The 23,560-nt window shown below is 43.8% G+C and overlaps 1 protein-coding gene across 10 annotated transcripts in view; it reads right to left on the reverse strand.

Moving 5' to 3' along the window:
* The window catches only part of pknox2 (pbx/knotted 1 homeobox 2), a 400,561-nt gene that overhangs the window by 119,926 nt on the left and 257,075 nt on the right, over positions 1-23,560 (reverse strand). For 8 of the 10 annotated variants that reach the window (XM_048615462.1, XM_048615465.1, XM_048615456.1 and 5 more), the window contains 2 exons: positions 18,400-18,508; positions 4,841-4,977 (listed from right to left, as the gene is read on the reverse strand). In XM_048615462.1, the coding sequence (XP_048471419.1) occupies positions 4,841-4,977; positions 18,400-18,486 (224 nt within the window). In that variant the 5' untranslated portion in view covers positions 18,487-18,508. Of the gene's footprint in view, positions 1-4,840; positions 4,978-5,659; positions 5,775-18,399; positions 18,509-23,560 lie in introns of those variants that run through there. The other 2 variants (XM_048615464.1, XM_048615463.1) reach the window with 2 other exon arrangements.

Consider the following 23,560-nt stretch of genomic DNA (forward strand, 5'->3'; position numbering starts at 1 on the left):
CTGTGGTATAGAATACACGGGCCTTGAGAGAAAGATTTGTTGGGACTTTCAACTATGGCAAAGATCAGTTTTTGATCGATTGTCTACCATACCTCATGCCCCTTCCACTCAATCTTCTCCACCACTGAAGGCTGTTTTCATGCCCCTGTTGAAGTTGAATGTTTCTATGCACTGGGGATAATTTGAACCAAATCCTGAGGTATGGTGCCAGGCAAAGGGGGGAAGTAGAGAGTGAAGGATGGTGGGAGGGAGAAGAGAGAGATCTGGACTATCAGGTTTTGAGGGTAAAGCTGATTTTACACCCTTCCCAATATGACTCATCAATGCAGCAAATATAAAATCAGGTGAGCTGCAAAACAGGGAAACATAGGAACTAGGAACATTCGGCTATTCAGCCCTTTGAGTCTCCTATGCCATTCAATATGATCATGGCTGATCCTCTCTCTCAACGCCATATTCCTCCCTCTTTCCCTCCCCTTGATCCCATAATACCTAAAAAAATTTCTCTCAGTTTCTTGAATGTAGAAAACTGGTGTTGCATCTGATTCCCTGAGCTTCTGGAATAATAGGTTAGGTGAAAATGACAATTATGAGTTTGACCTACTGCATGTCACAGGGGAACAGTCACACTGTCAGTCACCACCAACCAGCAGACTGCTATTTATTGCTACTTGCAATCCATTTTTAAAAACTCAGGGAACAGGCTGGGGGCAGTATCAGATCACCATGAATGCAAACCCGTTAACACATCTCCTGTCTATAAGGCTCATCATCAAATGAACCATTAATCAGCTGTTACTGAATAAACTCTAGGCGCAGGGCAGAAAATAGGAAATAATCTTGAATGATACAGAAGCAATGCCATTAGTTAGATGCTGTTCTGTGGTAGCATTAAATGAGAAAATTGAGAACATATTTCTATGAGCCTGAACAGATAAAAGAGAGTTGGCTAACTTCCACACAGAACTAAGAAATGTGGTTGGTCGTGGAGTGAATATTCCGTGCAAAGTTACAGCCTCAAAGAAACACAGTTGTTCACATAATAACATGCATAACCATAATGGTCTATTAAAGGCATGGAGCTGCTCCCAGATCTCAGAATGGTGAATGAATCGAGCAAGTGGACTATAATGGAATATAATTGGGAACCCTGCTATGAACGTTAGGAATCATTTATTTTATCTGGTGAAGGGATCTTTCCAAATGCCTTTTCTTTGCTAGTCCTGAACATAAATGCCAATGAGCCAGCAAGTTGGAAACAAGAAACAGCATATTATGAGATATTTAGATATAACTTTGCCTCCCCATGATATTGGTCTCGCGTTATATCCCAGTCAATGGTACCTCTGAAACTTCAGCAAGAAGATAAAGAATTTGTAAGAACCCTGAGGGACCTCAACCTGTAGCCCTGAAGAACGAACCTGTATTGTTCAATTAATATCAGAACAGAAATAGCTGGAAACTCAGCAGTTAGGGGCATCTTTTTCATTGGATTTATTATTGTCACATGCACGTAGATATAGTGAAAATTATTGTTTTGCGTGCAGTACAGGTAAATCATGCCATACAAAGTGCATAAAGGTAATAGAACAGAGTGAAGAATGCAACATTATGGTTGCAGAGAAGGTGCACGAAGGGCAAAGTCAACATTAAATTTGAAATATGTGGGGATAGAGAGAGGGGGGTGGTGGGGGGCAGGGAGAGGGAGAAACAGAACTGATATTTCAGGTCTAAAGATAGTGGGAACAGGGTCTAGACCCGAAACGTCAGCCTTCCTGCTCCTCTGATGCTGCTTGGCCTGCTGTGTTCATCCAGCTCCACACCTTGTTATATCTGATATTTCAGGTCTGCAACCTTCCATCTTCCAGGCTGCTAACAAGCACACTATGTGCGGTTGTTTCACATCTCTTTGTTCAGGAAGCCACCTCAAACCAGGAGGTACCAAAGTACTAAACCAGAGTTTAATACTTTGTCAGATCATCTTCAAAACAGAGACTATTCAGGTCTGCTTATCTCATCCTAACAGTCCTTGCAAGGAAGACAAATGACTTGTTGAGAAAAATCCAACTTCAAGCCTCTAAACCTTCAAGAAACACGACTTAATCTTGGAAGTGGGTAACTCACAGAGTTGTGAGTAAATTTACCTCAATCATATAGCAGAATTGAATGTTTTCCCCATAGAAAATTCACTGGCAACATTATTAAGAAATAAATAAATAGATAGCATGTATTCATGGTAATAGCTTAAACTGATTAAAAACCCTGTATGAACACCTCCATCTGGGCATGGGAGCTCATTGCAGGTAATTGGTGTTGGGTTACTTGTGGGCTTTCAGGTTGAGATCCCTTGATTATACACATCACCTCTACCACCGAGCAGGACAGGGCAGTAGCAGCATAGAAACATCACCAGCTGCCTGCTCCCCACGAAGACACACTTTATCTCAACTTAGAAAGAGATCATCCTCCCTTCAGTGTCTCTGGGTCAAAATTCTGGAACTCCCCTCCTAAAAGCACCCAGGCCGTATGACACCACATGCAGTGATTCAAAAAGGCAGCTCATACCACTTTCTCCAAGGCAATACGCTGTGGCCCTGTCAGTGATGCCAACATCCCACAGATGCGTACATTTCTAAAAGACTCATTACTTCATTGAGTGGCTTACCATTCGGAAGAAAGGGGTCCGCTGAGTGTCACACCGCCACCCACCCAGCCTTGGTGCCAATGGTGAGGGGCCACTGCTGCCCAACTACTGGCACTTTAATACAGCAGGCCTTTGCTAGAAAGGAGCAACACTGACCTCGCCAGTCAGCGGCAAGACCCCCTTCACCACCACAGAGTCATTCATAGTGATCATATGAAAATAGCATCACTTACATTTACAATTACAATTACTAAACAGGACTCGGAGCAAAATCAGGCCAAGCAGCATGGCTGATGTTTCGGTCCTAGACCCTGAGTCTAGGCCCGAAACGTCAGCCTTCCTGCTCCTCTGATACTGCTTGGCCTGCTGTGTTCATCCAGCTCTATACCTTGTTATGTCAGATTCTCCAGCATCTGCAGTTCCTACTATCTCGGAGCAAAATCAATCCATCTTGAGACAACAGCACAAACTGCCTACATTTCAGGTTTCCATCTTTCATGATTATGAAGATCAATAGGGCCACAATGATGACTTTCAGGAAAATGAAGAATGTACATCAGTATCCGTATCACAGCATGGGCAAGGAGGGTATGATGCTGAGGGATGGGCTAAAAGACCAAAAAAAACACGCAGATAACATGAAGGGAAGGTTGTGTACGCCACTGTTCATATACTCAAAGAATTGAACCATCACTCAGGGATCCTGGGAAGAGTCAACAAATGTATGATATAGTATTGACCCCAGGTAGATACAATCAATTCCTCGTTTGGAATTGGCTGCAGTCAGACTCAGTTCAGGTTGAGACAAAGAAAAATCAGGAATTGGACACTTGGGTTGTTCTTGGCCATTGAACTGTTTTCATTTTGAGTCTTCCCCAACAGTGCACAAGGCAGAGCATTCTGGTAGCACTGGTAACCTAGTAAAACCATGAGCCATTACTGAAACTGACAAAAAGGATGGAAAAAAACACATGAACTGGAGATTCTCTACATATTGAAAACAAAGAATGCTGGAAATACTCAGCAGAAAGAGACAGTTGGTCTTTTTGGCTGCAGACTTTTGGCCAGAATTGACCAAAGGTAGAAATGGAATAGATTTTAAGTAAGTACAGAGAAAGGTAAAGTGAGAAGGAAAATTAAAATGATAGGGAAGGTGCAGGGCTGGAGAGATTAAGTTTTGAAGAGTGTAGGAGACCAAGGATAGAGAGATGAGAATGAGTTTTGGATAGAGATTGACAATAACAACTGACCGGAAGCACAGAGATATGCTGACTGAAAGTGTTCAGCAACTCAAGTCACCATTGTACACTCCCCCAGTGTAGATAAGACGCAGATTATTCAACTGAAGCAAACACAGGTAGATTATTGTTTTGACCTCAGAAGGTCGGCGGAGGGGCAAGAGAAGTGCAGGAAATTGGACATGCACAGTTCAACAGCATTGTGTACCAATGATGACAGGGAATCGTCAGAAGGAAAATGGAAGCTGTAGGAAATACTGGTGAAGGCCACATTGTCAGAACAGATTTGGAGATGAGGAAACTGGAAAAATGAAATTCAGTCCTTCCAGTGAGTGGGGTGGCAGGAAACGTAATCAAGATAGTTCTTTGGAATTTACTGAACAATTTGCTTTGTTTCTTCTAAAATTTAAGTGTAGGTCTCTTTAAGGCAATGAAATCTAAGAGTTTGTAGAGAAATTCATAGGCATATATTGAGAGGCTGTATGCACTCAGCTTCTGGCCTTGCGTTTTACACATTGTATAAGACTTGCACTAGGGTCATCAGTTTGTGAAGCATAGATTGTAGCAAAAATTGGCATCCATATGGCTCTCACTCATAGGGAAACCATATAAACATTACAGCCATTCAGTGGTAATCTAATAGATAGGAACCATTGCTGAGCTTTCAGTGCAAAACATTCAGCTGAAATTTTACCCACCGTAAGGAAAGTGGAAATCACAGAGGGGGTCCAGGGGTATTATCCTAGAAATGGTATGTACCAGAGCCATTGGTTTGTACTCCATTTACTACAATTCACACCAGGAGAATGCGGTTCAGAAAATCAGCTGAAACCCTTTTATGTTCCTGTACAATCAGACGACTGTGTAAATTTCTCTCAACCCTTTGACACTGCTCTCGCTACTTGCGTGCTATTCTGCAAATGCTTTTCACACTGGTGGCTCTGTATCATTTTCGTACCTGTACACTGCTCTCTTGTCAGACTCCAGCTGTGCTTGAGGGTCGAGTGGTACAGTCGCCACAGGGGTGGCAGCTGCAGAGGAAGATGGGATATGCACTGGCTGCGTCTTGGTGGTCTGCTGGGCCGTGGCTGTCATCTGTGGAGGAGAAACATAACAAAACTTTATGATGGGATCGGACCTCAATGAAAACATCTCAAACATAGTTTCAAGAGTTAGTTTGCTTTGACTCAAAGACAGCTCCCCCTACATTACACACAGATCTGTTCATTATCCAGTCACCTTCAGTGAAGTGAGCAAAGTGGGGAAGGCCTATTCTACACAAGGCTTCACAATGGCTATCAATGGATCAGATCTGAGACTGGTGGCTCAGTGGTTAGCACTGCTGCCTTACAGCGCCAGGATCTGGGTTCGATTCCACCTTCAGGCGAATGTCTGTGTGGAGTTTGCACATTCTCCCCATGTCTGCGTGGGTTTCCTCTGGGTGCTTCGGTTTCCTCCCAGAGTCCAAAGATGTGCAGGTTAAGTGGATTGGCCATGCTAAATTGCCCTGTAGTGTCAAGGGATGTGTAAGTTAGGTGGTTTAGCCATAGGAAATGTAGGGTTACAGGGGTAAGGGGTGGGTCTGGGTGGGATGCTCTTTAGAGCGTCAGTGTGGACTCAACGGGCCAAATGGCCTGCTTCCACAGGGTAGGGATTTATGGATCAGACAGTAGCATAATCACAGATTAGGTTTAGGCTTCAAAATGTAAAGGAAAGTGTATCATGAACAGCAAATACAGTGTACTAAATTGAAAGAATAAGTAAATCATTGTTTCACCTGGAAGGAATGTTTAGGCCTTGGCTGCTTGGAAGGAAGAAGGTAAACAGCAGTTGTTTCGGCTTCCGTGCTTGCACAGTAGATGTTATAAGAAGGGGAGGGAGTGTTGTGGTAATTGAAGAGTCGGTCAGGGTGTGGCAGAGGAACTGGAATTCTGAAACCGGAGGAAAGATGAGTTTGGCAGTGGCATTAGACAGGTGGCAGAAATTTTGAATAGATAAGTGGTTGTTTTGGACTGGCACAGACTAGATGGGCCAAAGGGTCTTTTTCTGTCGACCTCTATGACTTTATAAATGGCAAATAGCAACCCATTGAATGGAAGAGGCTTGTGGGATGGAAGGTGAGGATAAAGAGAACTCTATCTGCATTCTGCAGAGGGTGGAAATCCAAAATAAAAACAAACGGGAATACTTAGTCAGTCTGGCAGAGAGAATGCAGAACAAAGGAGAACAGCAGAAGTTAGGGAAATGAAACAGGCTCAATCAAGGAACCAAATGACCAGAGCAAAATGGTACATCATCAAAACTGCCGCTATGGAGTTTGAAGAAGTGAGAGATTAGAATAGAGTCCTCCCAGGAAGTGGGGTGTGAGGAAGTGTCGACGACATTGTTGTGGGAATCAGTGGGCTTACAGGGGATATTGATTTCTAGTTTATGTCCAGAAATGGAGGTCAGAAAGCCAAGGGAGGGAGGAATAGGAAATGTATTGAGAGAAAGCAACAGAGGGTTGGGATTTGAAAACAAAATTGATAAAATTATTCAGATCAGAGCAAGAGCACAAAATGGCATGAAAACAGCAAAGAGTAAACTGGAAGGAGAGGAGGGAAGGACATGGGTAGGCCTGGAGCAAAGAATGCTTCATATATTAACAAAGAAGTGTAAAAGACAGGAGCAGGAGTAGGCCATTAGAGGCTACTCCACCATTTGTTATGGTCATGGCTGATCAGTGAACTCAATACCCTAATCCCACCCTTTCCCCATGACACCTGAACCCCGTAATCACAAGAGCTAAATCTACCTCCTTCCTGAAAACAGAATGTTTTGGCCTCAATCATTTTCTGTGGTAGTGAATTCCACAAGTTCAACATTCCCTGGATGAAGAAATTTCTTCAATGCTCTGTCCTAAAAGGTTTACCCCATAATCATTAAACTATCATCCCTCATTATAGATTCCCCAACCATCAGGAACATCCTTCCTGCACCTCGTCTGTCTAGTCTCATTAGAATTTTACAGGTTTCTATGAGACTCCCCTTCCATTCTTCTAAACTCAAGTGAGTACAATCCTAACTGATTTAATCCTTCCTCATAAATCTGTCCTGACTTCCCAGGAATGAATTTGGTAAACCTTCGCTGCGTTCATTCAGTGGCAAGAACATCCTTTCTCAGATACGAAAGCTAAAACTGCACACAATATTCCAGATGCGGCCTCACCAATGGCCTGTACAATAGTAATAAGAAATCCTTGTTCCTGTACTTGAATCCTCTCATTATGAAGGTCAAATTACAGTTTGTCTTCTCTACAGCCTGCTACACCTGCATGCTTACTTTCAGTGACTGGTGCAGGAGGACACCCAGGTCTCGTTGAACATTTCCCTCTCTCAATTAACAGCCATTCAAATAATAATCTACCAACTTCCAGCTAGGATCCATATAGATTCCCGCAACAACACCTTTTATATGAAGTAAGTCAGTGGAACTAAAGGAGTTTTTTTTCACCATGAGAACCAGTACAGTCAATGTCTTCACTCAATAGGTCGCTGGGGCAAACTCATTGTTAGATAAATAATGCATGACGTGTCTTAACTGTGAACAGTCAGCTCACTTTCTGATCTACATTCAATCACAAACGGAAACTAATTCAGGCTTGAATAATAAGGTGGCTGGATGTCTAAAACCATCATAAAATCCTTTATTATATGTTGAAGGCCCTGTCTCACTTTGTCATGTCCCTCCATTAAGCTTATTACCCTGATCTGCACCATGTGATTAACACAAACAGGCCAAAAGGGCTTCACTTAATACACTGACACCTTGAAAGATCCCTGCAAGCGAGACGAAAAAACAAAGATAAGGACAGGAAAATTTATTAACAGTGAACCTCATCCAATCCAATTCCTCGTGGGGCACTTTTTCCTCCATAAATTTCTTAATTTATATTCAGGATCCCTTGCCACATGGATTGAGTTGACCTGCCACTAACCATTAGAGAGTGGGAGAAATGGGTTGTCACAGCTTACTATTTTACACACAAGTCATTAGGCTTTACCCAAATTCGGAGGCTGGATTCCAATTTTCAAAAGGAAAAGGAAAGTTAAAATGATTGCTTTAGACACATATTTTGTTTTCTTTGTCCCGAAACAACTGGTTGTGACCTTCACACCCTCCAGCCTTTTGTCATTTAATCTCTCCCGACTTCCACCATATCGCAAATATTCCTTTTTGTTATGTCTCCCCCAACTCCCCTTCCCCTGTCTCTGAACTTTCTCAAAATTGATTCCATATGTAACTTTCACCAGGTCTGATGAAAGGTCATCAATCTGAAACTTTGGCTGGATTTGATTTGATTTATTATTGTCACATGTACTGCATTACAGTGAAAAGTATTGTTTTGTGTGCTGTCCAGACAAATCATATCTTACATAAGTACATCCAGGGTAATAGAACAGAATGCAGAATATAGTGTTACAGCTACAGAGAAGATGCAGAGAAAGAGCAACTCTAATATGTGAGAGGTCTGTTCAGAAGTCTGATAATGGCAGGGAAGAAGCTGTTCTTACATCTGCTGGAACATGTTTTCAAACTTTTGTCTCTTCTGACCGATGGAAGAGATTATAACCAGGGTGGGAGGGGTCTTCGATTATGTTAGCTGCTTTCCAATATTGGTATGAAATCCTGGTTGAGAATCCAGGAGAGCTGGTACTCCGGGAAATCTCTGGGTGGATACCAAACAACAATTTGCCTCTGGGGAGCTCTGTCCAATCCAGAACAGTGGGTGGGTTCCAGTTTCGGGGAGTGAAACCAGCATGGCTCAAGGAGATGGTTACCACCAACCTTCGCAGTGTGGGCATTGCCTGGTCATTCATGGTTATGGCAGTGCCATAACAGAGATGTCATTAGTGGGATAGAGTGGCTGCCACTGAAGGAGGACGAGTATTACTAGCATTATCCACTAAGTTGACGTAAAGGCTCTGACCGCCTGGGGATACAGTCCCTTTGTGATTGATGGTCTATGGACATGGTCACGGAGCTGTAATTGTAGGAAACTATATGGCTTGCTAGGTCTAGAGTGGTAGAGGAAAACCACTTCCTGGTCTAACTAGGACAGTCTCTTGTAGTTAATATGATATATTTATTGCATGTTAACACATAGTTACAGGTTACATTAATACAACAGAAATTGTTGTACAGGTTCTGAAGAGGATCCAACGTTGAGTCTCACTCCTTTGAAATCCTAAGTTGTTCTGTCCATAAGATCATACGACAGTATCATAATGGGTGGTGCTTACGATAGTATTTATCGTTTCAGTGATGGGCAAAATCAGTAATGGTGATTGAGTTATTATAACAAACAATCAAATTCAAGAATGTATTTGGGGAATGATATCTGCCCACTTGACCCATTTTTGTCTACAGGTAACTCCAAACCCACTGCAATGTGGTTGACTCTTTATTACTCTCTGAAATAGCCTAGTACGTATCTAACACACACTGCTCATTGTCACCTTCCATTGCGGAATGAATGCTAGCTTTTCCAGAAACAAGCATCCTGCACATGAATAAAATGATTTACAAAATTTCTGAATACTTACATAAGAGGACAGTCTTCACAACATAACACTGGCCAACAGCACAGATGCTCGTGCAAATGCAATGCTCATTCTGAATAAAGTCATTGCTGGGGTTGTTGATTTTATCGTTGAGCTGGTAGGTTGGTTTGCAGATATTACATCACCATACTAGGTAACATCATCTGATGAAGCGTTATTAGTTTGTCCCGCTTGTTACTTGGGGTCTGGTTTGATTTGGTGGTTGGACAAGAGCAGACAGCCCTTCCCACTATCCAGCTAAAACTACGGGCCCATTATGTGGATGACACATTTGTCATTTTCAAGCGCGCAAGACTGGAGGAAACCCACCAGCTCATCAACAACATCCTCACTGGCATAAAATTCACCAGGAAAGAGGAGACCAACAAACGACTCCCATTCCTCAACGTAATGGTCGAACAAAGGGCCAATGGTGAGCTCCAGAGAAGTATACACAGGAAGGCCACCCATACCGACAAAATACTTAACTACAACAGCAACCACGCCAACACCCACAAACGGAGCTGCATTAGAACTCTGTTCAAAACAACCATAATACACTGCAGCACCACGGAACTGTGCAAAGCCGAAGAAGACCACCTTCACAGCATCGTTAAAAACAACTCCTACCTAAAAAGTGTAGTCCATCGGTACTTACTCAACAGACAACAGGAAGACACAGCACGCCCAGATACACTAGTCACCCTGCCATACATCAAGAATGTACCATAGATGACCACTAGACTGCTCCGAACACTAGCAATTGTGGTAGCATACAAACACAGCTACACTACAACAACTACTCTCAAGAACAAAGGATCCCATACCCACAACTAACAGGACCAACATTATCTATAAAATCCCTTGTGAGGACTGCCACAAACACTACACTGGACAGACCTGGAGAAAACTCATGATCAGGGTACATGAGCACAAACTCATTACCAAGAGACACGACCACCTATCACTGGTTTCCATACACTCAGACAAAGAAGGCCACCAATTCAACTGGGACAACATAACCATCCAAGGACAAGCCAACCAGAGACATGCATGGGAATTCCTAGAGGCCTGGTACTCAAACCGGAATTCCATCAACAAACATGTGGAAATAGACCCCATGTACCAACCACTACGAAGCAGAACTGGAAATGAGACCAACCACCATATCAAACCAGACTCTCATAAATAACAAGCAGGACAGACTAACAACGCTTCAGAAGCACACTGATGATGTTATCTAGTATGGTGACAAAATATCTGCAAACCAACCTACCAGCTTGATGAACAAATCAACAACCCCATCCACAACCTGAGCTACAAATCTTCTCAAAAACTTCAATGTCATTGTTCTCAAACTGCAGTGAGCACTGTGGTAGGTATCACAAAAGTGTCAGACGGTGACTATCTTCAGGAAATGACAGAACTAACCATCTCCCCTTGATTGCCATGTCAAATCCCCCATCGGTGTTCTGGGTGTATTATTAACCAGCACCAGGCTTGTAAATGTGGTTATGAGATCAGAGGTTGAGAATTCTTTGGTGACTGACTTATCTCCTGACTCCCCCAGAGACTGTCCACCATTGAGAAGGCATAAGTCAGGAGTACAATGCAATAGTCACCAATTACCTGTATGAATGCAGCTCCATCAGTACTATCCAGTATAAATCAGCTTGCTTGACAGGTATTCCAACATCACCTTCCATGTTTTTTGTGATGGCCAGCATTCTATTTGTGACCCAATAGTGGTTATTCACTTCTGCAGAGATAAACCTCCCTCTGGTGTGAGTATTAAATACCAACTAGGTGGAAAGCATTTAATTCCAGTCACCTTAATGCCAAAACAAAAAAGTGACTACCCGAGACATACACGACCTACAGCATATGGATAACTGCAATCTCATTGCTAACTGTATAGTGATTCTGCAAGAATACAGGAGAAACAGCCTGTCCTTGAATGTTACCAAAACAAAACTCATATCATCCCAGATCTGGGTCAGTCAGGTATTCCTCTATATATTAACGGAGAGGCTCTGGAATATGTTGAGCACTTCCTATACATCGGCAGCTAGCTCTCTCAGAAGGTCACCAGTGGCAAGTAGATCCAATGTCCTTTACAAACTACTGCAGTAAGTGTTTGACAATGAAGACCTCCCAAAAGCAACAACGATCCTACTGTAGAGAACAGCTGTCTTCACCACACTCTTGTTATCACACACTCCCATTTAACAGTGAGTCCTTTATTGTCGGGTATCAGCAACAGAGAAAAGCACAAGAGAAATTCCATCAGCAATACCTCAACTGCATTCTCTGGGATCAACAGGAAGACAATGGGACAACTGTTAGTGTCCATTTTGAAGCCAATCTACAAGCGCTCAGCAAAACTCCTGTCAATTCAACTATGATCTACCGGACACTGTCAGAGCACATGAAATGCATTTCCCTTACCGTTCCTATTTACTCAACTCTCAAAAAGCCAACATTCTGGGAAGAACAATGAAAATGCTACAAAGACACTCTGAAACTGTTCTTGAAGAATGGCAACATTGACATTCATCGCTTAGGGGAGCTCACTACCAATCATTCAGCACGGCGACAATTTGTCCATCAAACTACATTGCGTTTCGAGTCAGGCAGAGCATCAGCCAAGAATTGAAGAAAGGGAAGCAAGTCCTGTAATCTAGATCCCCCTACCTTGTGAGATGTCCCACCCCTTGTGTCCAAAGATGTGTGCATCGAGAATCAGCCTGTTCAGTTGCAGGAAGACCCACAAAATTAACTGTCATCCTGGGATGGAGGTTCAGCGACAAAAACAACTTCATCCACCACCTTCAGCATTCAGTCCCTCCAGCACTGGTGCACCATGGCAGCAGTCTGTAGCACTTACAATATACACTACAGCATCTCTGCAATGCTTCTTCAACAGCACTCCCCTGAATCCTCAAGCACTTACACGGACAATATCAGGATGTGTTCAAAAACACAAATGACTTCACTTTATTATCTTTGGGAATATATTGCCATTCATTCTTTGGCCCTTAATCAGCATTGCAAAATTCATTATTGCATATATAAGTTAGGAGCAGGAGTAGGTCACTTGATCCCTCAAGCCTGCTCTGCCATTCAAGACGACCCTGGCAGACCACTGATTGTAAACTCAACACTATCTGCACTTTCAGGACGCAACAGTTAAAGACAGCATCTTATTAACCTGCTCACGTCTAAATATTCACAGTTTACATTCCTTTCTAGCAATTAAACCTCCGCATTTTAGTTTATATTTGCAACCCCCTGCCCCGGCTTAACTCCGATAGAAACCAGCTTCCTGTGGGGTCACCTTTTACAGGGCAATTCGGGACGGGCCATGAATGCTGCACCTGCTTGCGGTTCTCACGTGCCGTGAATGAATTTTGAAAGATCCTGTCACCTCGTTCCCTAGACCAAGGGCCCTGTCCACATTCATCCATGCCTTTCCAGGCCAGAGATCGCATCAACCACAGCCCCCTCCACCCCAGGATGGAGCTCTCTGCCTTCCGGAATACTTATGGAGTTGAATGAACTGTCATCCAACAAACAGCCTGTGTGACAGAGCAGGCACTAGTACGCACGATTTGGTGAGCAACGGAAGGGAGAGCTGTTATATTACCTGAGACAAGGGAAAAGCTTCTTTCTTTCCCTCTCCTGTATCGCCCTAGAGGACTCTTGCTGGATTTTGATCTCAATCCTATTTTATTAGCAGTCAATTTGTTTCTCAAGGGAGCAACAAGGATAAGGTTGCTTGGTCCATTATCAGCTCTTTCAAAAGCCATAAATTCTTAATCCCTGCTTCAGTGTGAATTAAATTGGGCTCTTCACACTCAACTAACCCCATTCTGCATTCCTTTGTACTTCCAGCTCTTAAATCTCCACAGGTTTTTAGGTTTTATTTGGTCCCCTTGTGCTCACCTCCTACAGACACCAGCCTCCCCAGGGACCACTATAGAAGCTTAGTCATCCTGTTATCAAGCCTGTCGAAATGACTGACAGTCTCTGCGTGTTATAAATCTCTCTGCCACAAATCCTCAAGGACAGAATTTATGCGCAAAGAACAAAGAAGCTTAATTTAAGACATTATAATTTATTTTCATTCCCCTGATCATTGGGCAAATCGGACCTGCAGCAGACTGTTAATGAGTGGGTGCTTGATTAATCTATTTATCTCAATATGTACAGTGGAGTTCTGACAAGATAAATTGGCACCTTCCATGTTATGATATTAAATGTAAGCTCATGCCAGCTCCTGGGCCATCTAAGGTAGCAGCTTCATTGTCCACAATGGCACTTGGATCAATAATGTCCCACACTCGATCCCTGATCTCTGTCAAGTCTGAAGATCTCAGTTGCAATGGTGGTAAGGAGAGGAAAGATGTGAATTAAGCAGGGTTCCCACTTGTGTCTCACAGGCCATCAGTTAAGTGAGAGTGTGAGAGAGAAAACGAGACCTCAGACAAGGGAGGGGCAGGGATTAACACCAGGTAGGATCGCGATTGGGCCTTAGTACAGGAGGATAGGAAGGGCTGCCCATGTCCTCTTGATGTGGGGTCAAGAGGAAATCTCCGCCAGGAGCTCCACATTCACATGACTGCGGGGGTCTTTCAGAAATAGCAATTCGTCCACACATCCTCCCTGCAGGCAAAAAAAAATGGCTGCTCCCGTCTGTAGCACAGATACTACATGACCTGTTGAGTCTTTGCAGCAATTTTTGATTTTATTTCAGATATCCGGCAACCCGCAGTCCTTAATTTTATAAAAAGAGTCATTGATGGGATGGAGCTTGGCTGATGGGATCAGCATTTATTGCCAATCCCAAACTGGCCTGGAAAAGGTGGTGATGAGCAGCTTTCTTGAACTAGTGCAGTTCTGAAGGTGCAGATACACCCATAGTGCTGTCAAGGAGACAGGCCCGGGATTTTGACGTAGTGACAATAGAGGAGCAATGATATATTTTCAAGTCTCGCTGGTGAGTGGCTTCAAAGGGTCTTGCAGGTGTTGGTGCTCCCATGTATCAGCTCCCCATGTTCCTTTAGGTGGTAAGGGTTACAGATTTGGAAAGTGCTACTGAAGAAGCCTTGGTCTGTTTCTACAGGGAATCTTGTAGATAGTATACATTGCTGTCACCGTGTGTCAGTGGCAGAGGGAGTGAATACTGATGGTTGGGGCTGGGTTGCCAATCAGTTGTCCTGGATGGTGTCGAGCTTCTCAAATGTTGTTGAAGCTGCCCTCATCCAGGCAAGTGGGGACTATTCCATCACCCTACTGACTTGTACCTTGAAGATGGCAGACAGGAGTCGGGGAGACAGGAGTCGAGTTACTCACTACCCTGATGACATCCTGCAGAGACGCCCTGGAGCTAAGATAACTGACTTCCAACAAACATCTTCCTATGTAACGGGTATGATTTCAATCAGTGGAGAATTTTCCCTGATTTCCATTGATAATGAAATAATTTTGCTTTGACAGTTATTGAAAGCAATTGAATTTCTTTTAATCATTTGAAATAGAAGAACATTAAAGTTACAAAAAGATAATGGGCAAGACAGTGAGAATATTCTGGATGATTCTTGTTGACACATGGACAGACCTGATTGGTCTAATGGTCTGTGGCTACATTGCAAAATCTTGCATTCTATTTTCAGTTTAATATTTGGAGACTTTGCACGTACTAAACAGTTACTTCAGGTTCTACTGCCCACAAAACAACAACCTCAGCAATTCATAAACTTTAGATCACAGTAAGTTAAGTCTTTCACCTTCTAAATAGTTTCCCAAAAAGGGGGTTAGCATTAAAACCAAGAATAAATTGTGAACTGTTGCTGTGGGTTGTTGCTGTTTCAAAACGTGGAAATAATGACATAACACTAGTAATTTATATTGCAATCATGTTACACAGTTAATTTAATTAAGTCTACAAAAATTCCCTTGGGGTTCTCATGGTGCAGTTAGTGTGTCCCTACCCCTGAGCCTGGAGACCTGGGTTCAAGCCTCTCTTACTCCAGTGGTGAGTAATAGCAATTCTGAACAGGTTAATTTGGAAGATATCTACAAAGATTACTTTAGTCACAAAGCAAACATTTTAAAACCCATCAGATTCACTGTCAACAGCATCCAATGCAAACAGTTCATTGAACTCATTCTGAATCATTTTGGCTGTGGCGTCATCGTAAGGATCTCTCTCTGCTTTAGACGTAACACTTTCAATTTCAGAATCAGCGCTCCACAAGCACTCTACGCTTTCACTTAGACACTCCCCAATTTTTGAGCCATCTGTTGACACCTTTGCACATTTACATCCTATGATTTGTTGATAAAGCCTTACAAAATACAAACACTATGCTCGAATGGCTTATTGAACACATCCAAGGTTAAACTACAAATGTCAGACCTCCTGCAATTTTGCATAAGATCTTCGCAGGTGCCTCCTAGTCTCATTGCTTATGGAGGATCAAAACATAAATAGGGCTCTAGGTGTCATGTGCCTACCTCTGGAGGCCTGGATTCAAGTCCCACTTGCTCAAGTGGTAATGTAATAATATCTCTGAACAGGCTGATAAGAAAATGTCTAGGATATGTCTAGGATCTAAGAATATCCCACACTAACAGCTGCATCCTTTGTGTGGGACAACAGAACACCTATTCCTCACATTCTTGATCCACAACTTCCCACCACCCTCATCCATCCACTTTGTACATGACCTTTAACAAAATGTTCTGCACAGTCCTTCAATTTTGGAATGGCTTTACGTTTGAAATGGTCATTGGTTTCTGTCAACCATGCAGGTTATGAACCTTGTCTTCTCATGTCCTGTGATTTCCACTGGAATTGTTTTCAAATGTGTCCACTTCACAGTTCAGTTGCTGAGCAATGTTGAAATTCATGGCTGTGCCATGTATGTAACCAACATGACACAATGGCTATCCATGTTTTTGCTGCTGTCTGATGATTTAAAATCACTGGAAACTCTTCTGGTAGTCTCTGAGCACTTTAATTTTCTGCCATTTCTAGACATTTTAGTTCTCCAAAATAGCTACAAATAACTATTGCCTTGAGTTTTTTCCATTTTACTTAAGGCTTGATTTGTCCATGTAAATGAACATATACTAGGCTTATTCCACAGGAAGCCCATGGGTCAGAATGCAGTCCATCATAGGGTCCTGTTCAGCTTGTGACAAAGTATCCAAATTACAGATAAGTGCATATGGAAGATTCTGGAAGGAGATGTTTCTACAATCAGAGGTCATATCTCTCCCACGTTTGCTGCCAATAGTTTTAAGCTCACTGGTAAGCCTTTCAAGCAGCAAATATAGAAATGAAATGGTCTTTGATTGGAAGTACAGCAAGCTGGGTGAACATTTGTATCTTTACTCATCCTGTAGCCTGAATACCAGGAACGGTGATGAGCCAGCAAAGAGGGGACCTCTGCTAGGCTCCAGGTAGTCCCTAGGGTCAGGGTGCCTGCTGGGGAACTAAGAGGTGGTGAACAGGGTTCCAAGTATTCTAGTGGCAAATGAGACTTTGTTCTTCACACACCAGCCCTGGTCTCACATGCGAGGCAGGAAGGTGGGAAACTGCACAGGGAGAAGGACAGCACATGTAGGAGAGAGAAACAGAAACAGAGAGAGAGAGAGAGAGAGACAGACAGACAGACAGACAGACAGACAGAGTGAAAAATAGGGTACGTGCAGGATGGTGCACATTTGGGAATTAGAGAGAGAGACAGAGAGAGAGAGACAGTACGTGCATGAGTGAACGAAAGAGGGAGAGAGAAATGAAACCGTGAAAGTGTGAGCCCTGAGACTGAGTGAGACATGCCACCCGCATTTGCCCTCTTTCCACTCTCTAAACACTTATCCCAAAATAGGCTGAGAGAGGAGGAAAGATCTATGTTGAAAGGCTTTTTATCTCTGACACTTCCCCACCCCTTCAAACCTTGATTCCAATACAAAAAGGTTAGATATCCTGGGATATATTGCATTTCCAGTGATGTGTAACCATTTTGTCTGTTTTAGAGGATTATTCCAGTATATGCTTGCCAAGTTCAGGCCCATGGCTGGTCAATGTTCTTATGATGCCACAGTGTTGGGCACCTTCTTCAGAGCAGATTCCTCCTTCTTGTATTTTTGTACCAGCTTTTCACCAATACCCAATCCCCTTACTGTAGCCTAGCTATTTCCTGAGTTAGCACATTTTGTGTATTTTAGCTTGAAGCCAGATTCTCACTTCATTGCACTTTGGGATTTCTGTTTGTACTTTGTGTTGTTCGATAGCTCAGTTTGCTCTGAGCCTAATTCTTCGAAACACAGCCTGTATCACCTGTTCTATCCCTTGTGCCCAGTTATAAAGTATTGGTAAGTAAACAAATGTATTTTGTGAGGTGAAAAATTGAAGCTAATTGATTATAAAATGTTGCGGCTATAAAGGGTGAGGCAGGGAGAAGGTGGTCGACATTTAGATAGACTGTGTGAAAGCATGATTTTTGGGAAAAATAGGGCCATCCTAAATGATTGATCAAGTATATAGCATGACCTATGGCAATAACAAAGATTTTATTTACATAATAAAAGTAGATCAAGTCCTGAACAAAGCGTCAAAGCCTGGAATACCTTACAAAATTATATATATTTTTTAATAGCTTAGAATTCCACTGAGCAGAGAACCAACAGACCTTTTCCTTGGAATGAGTTTAAGTCTACCTGCACTGCAGGTTATTAAGTCAGTTGCGTGTGGAGCTGGTAACTTTTTATCCCCCACTTCCATAGGACAGTACTGAACAAAATGTGGATGTGAGCCAAATTTTAAAATTAATTTCAGGGCTCCCAGTCTCAGAATCCCATCAAGCATTCTCATGGTGAAACTGTAAAGGTTCTGCAGTGCTCCTGGAGTTACCACAAACCCACCTGTTGGCTCTCTTGGTATGTTGGAGGGGGTACACTCTGGGTTGCCATCATGGTCAGTGATGATGCAGGGGACACATGTTGCATCATGGGATTGCTTCACATCTAGGACCTAGGGAAACAACAGAGAGGGTTCTTACAGCTGCTCAGTACATCAGTAAGGAGCACTCAGTAAAAAGAAGGGTCATTTAGACAGCAAAAGGCACTGCAGGGACCAGTTCCCAGAGCGAATTGCTCATGATTTATCACCGTTTACTGCTAAGAGGCTATTGAGACCTTCCAATACCAACAAAACTGCATCAATCCTGTCAGTCAAAAGGGCGAAGGAACTGCCAGAGCTGCTTCAGCTCTGCAGCAGTGTTTATTACTCACGTATGTGACCATAATAAAAACAGCAAGTAGGGGAGTTAAAGGAAGCTGGAGTCAAACTGCTGTGCCCTCAGTGAAGTGCACAATCCTCAGTGAGTTTCTGAATCAAAAGACAGACAGACAGAGAAAGAATTTGGAAAACATCCTGCATTATAGATGGAAAGGAATGTCAGACACAACTGCATCTTCTTGATGGTGATTACCAGACCCTTTTATTACAGTTACTCCCTTTCACTGATATGTATTCATAATCATCATTGTATACTCTTCTTCCTCCTTAGTCCTGTCCAGAATTTTGAATGCACATCCCACACCCAAGGCTTTCTGAAATAACTCCAGAGAGGCCGCTATCCCATCACCCTTTCTTTACACGTGGAGAGTCCTTGATCCAGCTCCCTCAGAGCTAGCTCTCAGAGTGAACAAGATGTCTGACCACCCTGTTTATGTTTGCTAGACAGGGGGTCCATGATTGGACCAGGTTAACAACTCCAATCAGGGAACTCATACTCTATGAGGTCCACCTGGCCGATCTTGTTACAATCACTACATCTTCCAGAGTAAAATTCCCGTAAAGCAGCACCCGATAATCAGCAGATGGAGACAGGTCCTTACACAAGGTCAATCACGTTTAACAAAGTCCTCGCTCTGATCATCTCCACCTCGAGGTCAGCTTGCCCCATCTCTGATGCTTTTCCTAAGTGGCATGATGAGATTCACGCTGGATAGCAGCAAGTTGCCAACTGATGGTGATTAACACGTGTTAGAGCTCCGTGTTCACTCAACTTTCCTCATCAATATTCGGCTGTGATCTTACCAAACTAGTTGTTGGGAAAACCTGACCTAGAAACCAAAGCGGGTGCTTGGCAGGATCAGCTTGCTGCCTCCACTGAACAGCCTTAGTTTTTTGCCCACGGCCAAACTGTAGAGCAGGGCACGATGGAAAAGTACCAGCCCCGTGCACCTTCCCAGCAAAGGATATGGGCACCCAGCATTTAGGACACCACCACCACCATCCTTGTGTCTCTTCGATGCACCAACGTACGGTTGCATCGGATACAGTCACTGCTCAGGAATGGCATGCATCAGGGCTCTTACCAGGGCTGCTCTTTTAGCAGCATTCACCCAGGGCCTACTGGCATACCTACAGCTATCATGCCTTACCTGGCAGAGGCAATTGGCCCAGTCACATGATCAAGCCACTGGCCATGTGTCAAAGAGCATCTCTCTTATAGTGTGTCAGCGTGTCATGTCAGTCTAGCACAAGCACCACATGGCAGCAGTGTTCATGCCAACATGGCACCTGCAGTCAGCAGTGGGGCATCTTCGAGAATCTTCAGGGAGTGTCCGCAGTGAAGTCCCAGGGATACATGCCAGTCAGGGAGCCCAGCTCAGTTAGTCAAAGGTAGCTTCCCATCCCAGTCCCGGGATCCAGCCACCATCAGGCATCCAGCAAGGGTGGCTTTGCACAGGGGTCCATACTTCTGTGCTCTGAGGAGTGGGTCCTTTGTCTCTATCGGGGTAGGGCGGTCCGTCCTTGTTGAGGACATGGTTTAGGGATGTGGGCAGGTCTCGGCCAGTGCTGACAAGGCAAGACATTTGGGGGGCTGGTGGTGGTCCTACATTCGCCTCTTTGCCCTCGTTCACAGAAATTAAAGAAGATGGGGCAGGGGGGTTTGGATGGGGGTTTGACAGGGGTAGATTGTTAGTGTAGACACATGTACACAGCTTGTGAAATGACCTGGGGAAGTGTGCAGCCTGTGGAATGGGGACTTAGGAAGGAGAGGGCAATGGTGGGGGCCTCAGTAGGACATTAATGCTGAGGCTGAAAGCCAGTGGCAGAGGACTTCTTGTCATTTCAATCACGATGCATTGGCAAACTGTGCAATTTCGAGGAAGATGGCCATAAACATACTTGCTAAGGGCAGGATAAGTGGCTGCATTTAAAACCAGTCACTAGGCATTCACAGGGGAACAACAATGGGAACAAACACGATTGATTGGCAACACCCAGCAAGCAGGGTCCGTAAGCCCTGGCTATGCTGCAGCATCGATAGTCCCTGTATGTGTTGCTCCTCCCTGGCACCGTCAGTGCTGAGGAAACCCATCCCTGAAATGTATATTCCTGTACACACAGCCAGCTGAGCAGTGGGCAGTGCTGAAATGGGAGAAGGGTGGATCCAAAGATGTCAGAGTGACCCAATACCAAATACATGCATTGTTTCCCCTGCTCCCATATGATTTACCTGATGCTTATTGTAGTCCCCCAATCATTGCCCAAGGAGTAATGTTACAGGCTGCAATGAAGCATCTAGGCCCTACATAGAGATAGGGACAACCAAGTGAACGGTGAAAGACAAACTGTTTATGAAGAAAGTATTAAGTACTTATAGAACATTGTCAGTCTGAGCCCCAATGTGCCCTTAGTACACTTTTCCCTTCGTCTTCATCCTGCTGTGTCACACTGTGCTCCCCTGCTCCACAGCTGGGATGGAGCCCATTTAACCTAAAGGTCCAGTTGAGTGATCCTGGGGGCATTTAGGTTTGGATGATCCAGGTACACCAAGGGTCTCCATGCGAGGCTGCTGTCCCTAAGCTGGGAGCCCTAGGTTGGGATGAGGCTAGGGCAATGGAGTGCAGGTATGTGTACTACTCTCCAGTATCCAGGGGTTGAGCCTGTTAACTCATTCCAGAAGAAAACTCCCAGCTTCCCTAAACAATGGCTTTAAACCGTTTTTGCCAACTGAACAATATCTCCATAATTAATCCCTTCCATGTTAAAAATCTATAAAGTATTGAAGTTACGGGGGGCAAGGTGGTCAGTGGTGAGCACTGCTGCTTTACAGTGCCAAGGACCTGGGTTCAATTCCAGCCTTATGTGAAGTTTTCAAATTCTCCCTGTGTCTGCATGGGTTTCCTCTAGGTGCTATGGCTTTCTCTTGCAGTCCAAAGATGTGCAGTTTAGGTGGATTGGCCATGGGAAATGCAGGGTTATGGGAATAAAGTGGGTGCGGGTGTGGGTGGGATGCTCTTTGGAGGGTTGGTGCAGACTCGATAGGCTAAATGGTCATTTTCCGCATTGCAGGGATTCTATAATTCTAAGTTCCTAACCTTCTCTGCTCGAAGGAGACCAATTCTAACCTTCCTAGTCTTCCCACAGAACTGAAGATCGTCGTCGCAATCATTATTTTTGTTCCTGATAGGTGTCTATGCACGAGAGTGACAGTAGCAATGTGCTCAGCTCCTCATTTCTTTCTTTAGTCCATCACTGAGCATACCAGCAGCATCAATGCCAAAGACGTTTGTGCGTGGGAGCTTGTTATACATCTCAAAGTCTCCAAATTAGTTTTGTGGCACTATCTTTGGTGTTTACTAACTCACCTAAATCCTGCATCGCCACAAGACATGCTCATGTTGGAACTAAGCTGCCAGTTTAAAACAAAATCATGTACATACTGTGGGCATCGCTGGCAGGGCCAGTATTTATTGCCCATCCCTAACTGGCCATGAGAAGGTGGTGGTGAGTACATTCTTGAACCATTGCAAATCATTTCCACATTGGGACTCCCACAGTGACATTTGACTGGATGCTCCAAGAGTTTGACCTGATAACAGTGCAGGAATGGTGATACAAATCCAACAAGATATAAGATGTAGGATGGTGTGGGGTTGGAGGGGAACTTGCAGATGCTGGGATCCCCATGCATCTGCTGTCTTTGTGCCTCCTGATGGTAGAGGTCATGGCTTTGAAAGATGCTAGTGGCAAAACCTCGGGAAGTTACTGCAATTCATCTTGCAGATAGTACACACTGTTGTTGCTGAGTGTCAGTGGTGGAGGGAGTGAATATTTGTGAATGTGGTGCCAATCAAGTGGGCGACTTTGTCCTGGATGATCTCAAGCCCGGTTTCGTTGACACTAGGAACTGTGTTATTGAGCTATTTATTTCTGTTGGAGAGCTCGTGAAGCAGTTATACTGCAAGGTAAACACAAATTAATCCTTGAAAGTTAACCACGACTAAAATAATTGCTTCAACAGAGTAAGCACAGCCTGAAGAGTCGGAATCATGGACAGCAGGAAAGACAGAAGAGATGATGATAAAACATACCCCCTTCCAACATTACCTACTGTAAAGGGAGTTTCACTGGTCCTATTCTTTGTGCTTGGCACTAGTGAGGGTGCGTATTTACAGCAGCCGATGCCTGGTTGCTTTGAGGACATTAAAATGCAGTTACATGGTGTGGAGTTGGAGTCACAGTTAGGCCAGACACAATAGAATGCCAACTCTGCTCTCTGCAGAACAACACTGAGCCTGGTGGGTTGTTAACAATAAAACAGCATGGTATCAATTGTTTCAGAGACAGTAGGAACTGCAGATGTTGGAGAACCTGAGATAACAAGGTGGGGAGCTGGATGAACACAGCAGGCCAAGCAGCATTAGAGGAGCAGGAAGGCTGGGTCTAGGCCCAAAACGTCAGCCTTCCTGCTCCTCTGATGCTGCTTGGCCTGCTATGTTCATCCAGCTCCAAACCTTGTTATCACAGCATGGTATCAATTCTTCTTTTGTTGCCAGTGCACAAATTAACAAGATTTATACAATTTTATCTCATGAGGTAAACTTCACAGAATTTAAATGTTTCAAAATTAGTTGTATCTATAAAAGTAATTGTCTTTCTGCACTTATTTTAATGTCTTGTTTGGCTGCGTAAGCCTTCTCAGTGACTTTCAAAGCTCACATGCTCAGTATTCCACTGCCTGCCACAATATCATAGAGTGGTTACAGAACAGAAGGAATCCTC

This window comes from Rhincodon typus, chromosome 32 (genome assembly GCF_021869965.1).
Source record: "Rhincodon typus isolate 14 chromosome 32, sRhiTyp1.1, whole genome shotgun sequence".
NCBI lineage: Eukaryota > Metazoa > Chordata > Chondrichthyes > Orectolobiformes > Rhincodontidae > Rhincodon > Rhincodon typus.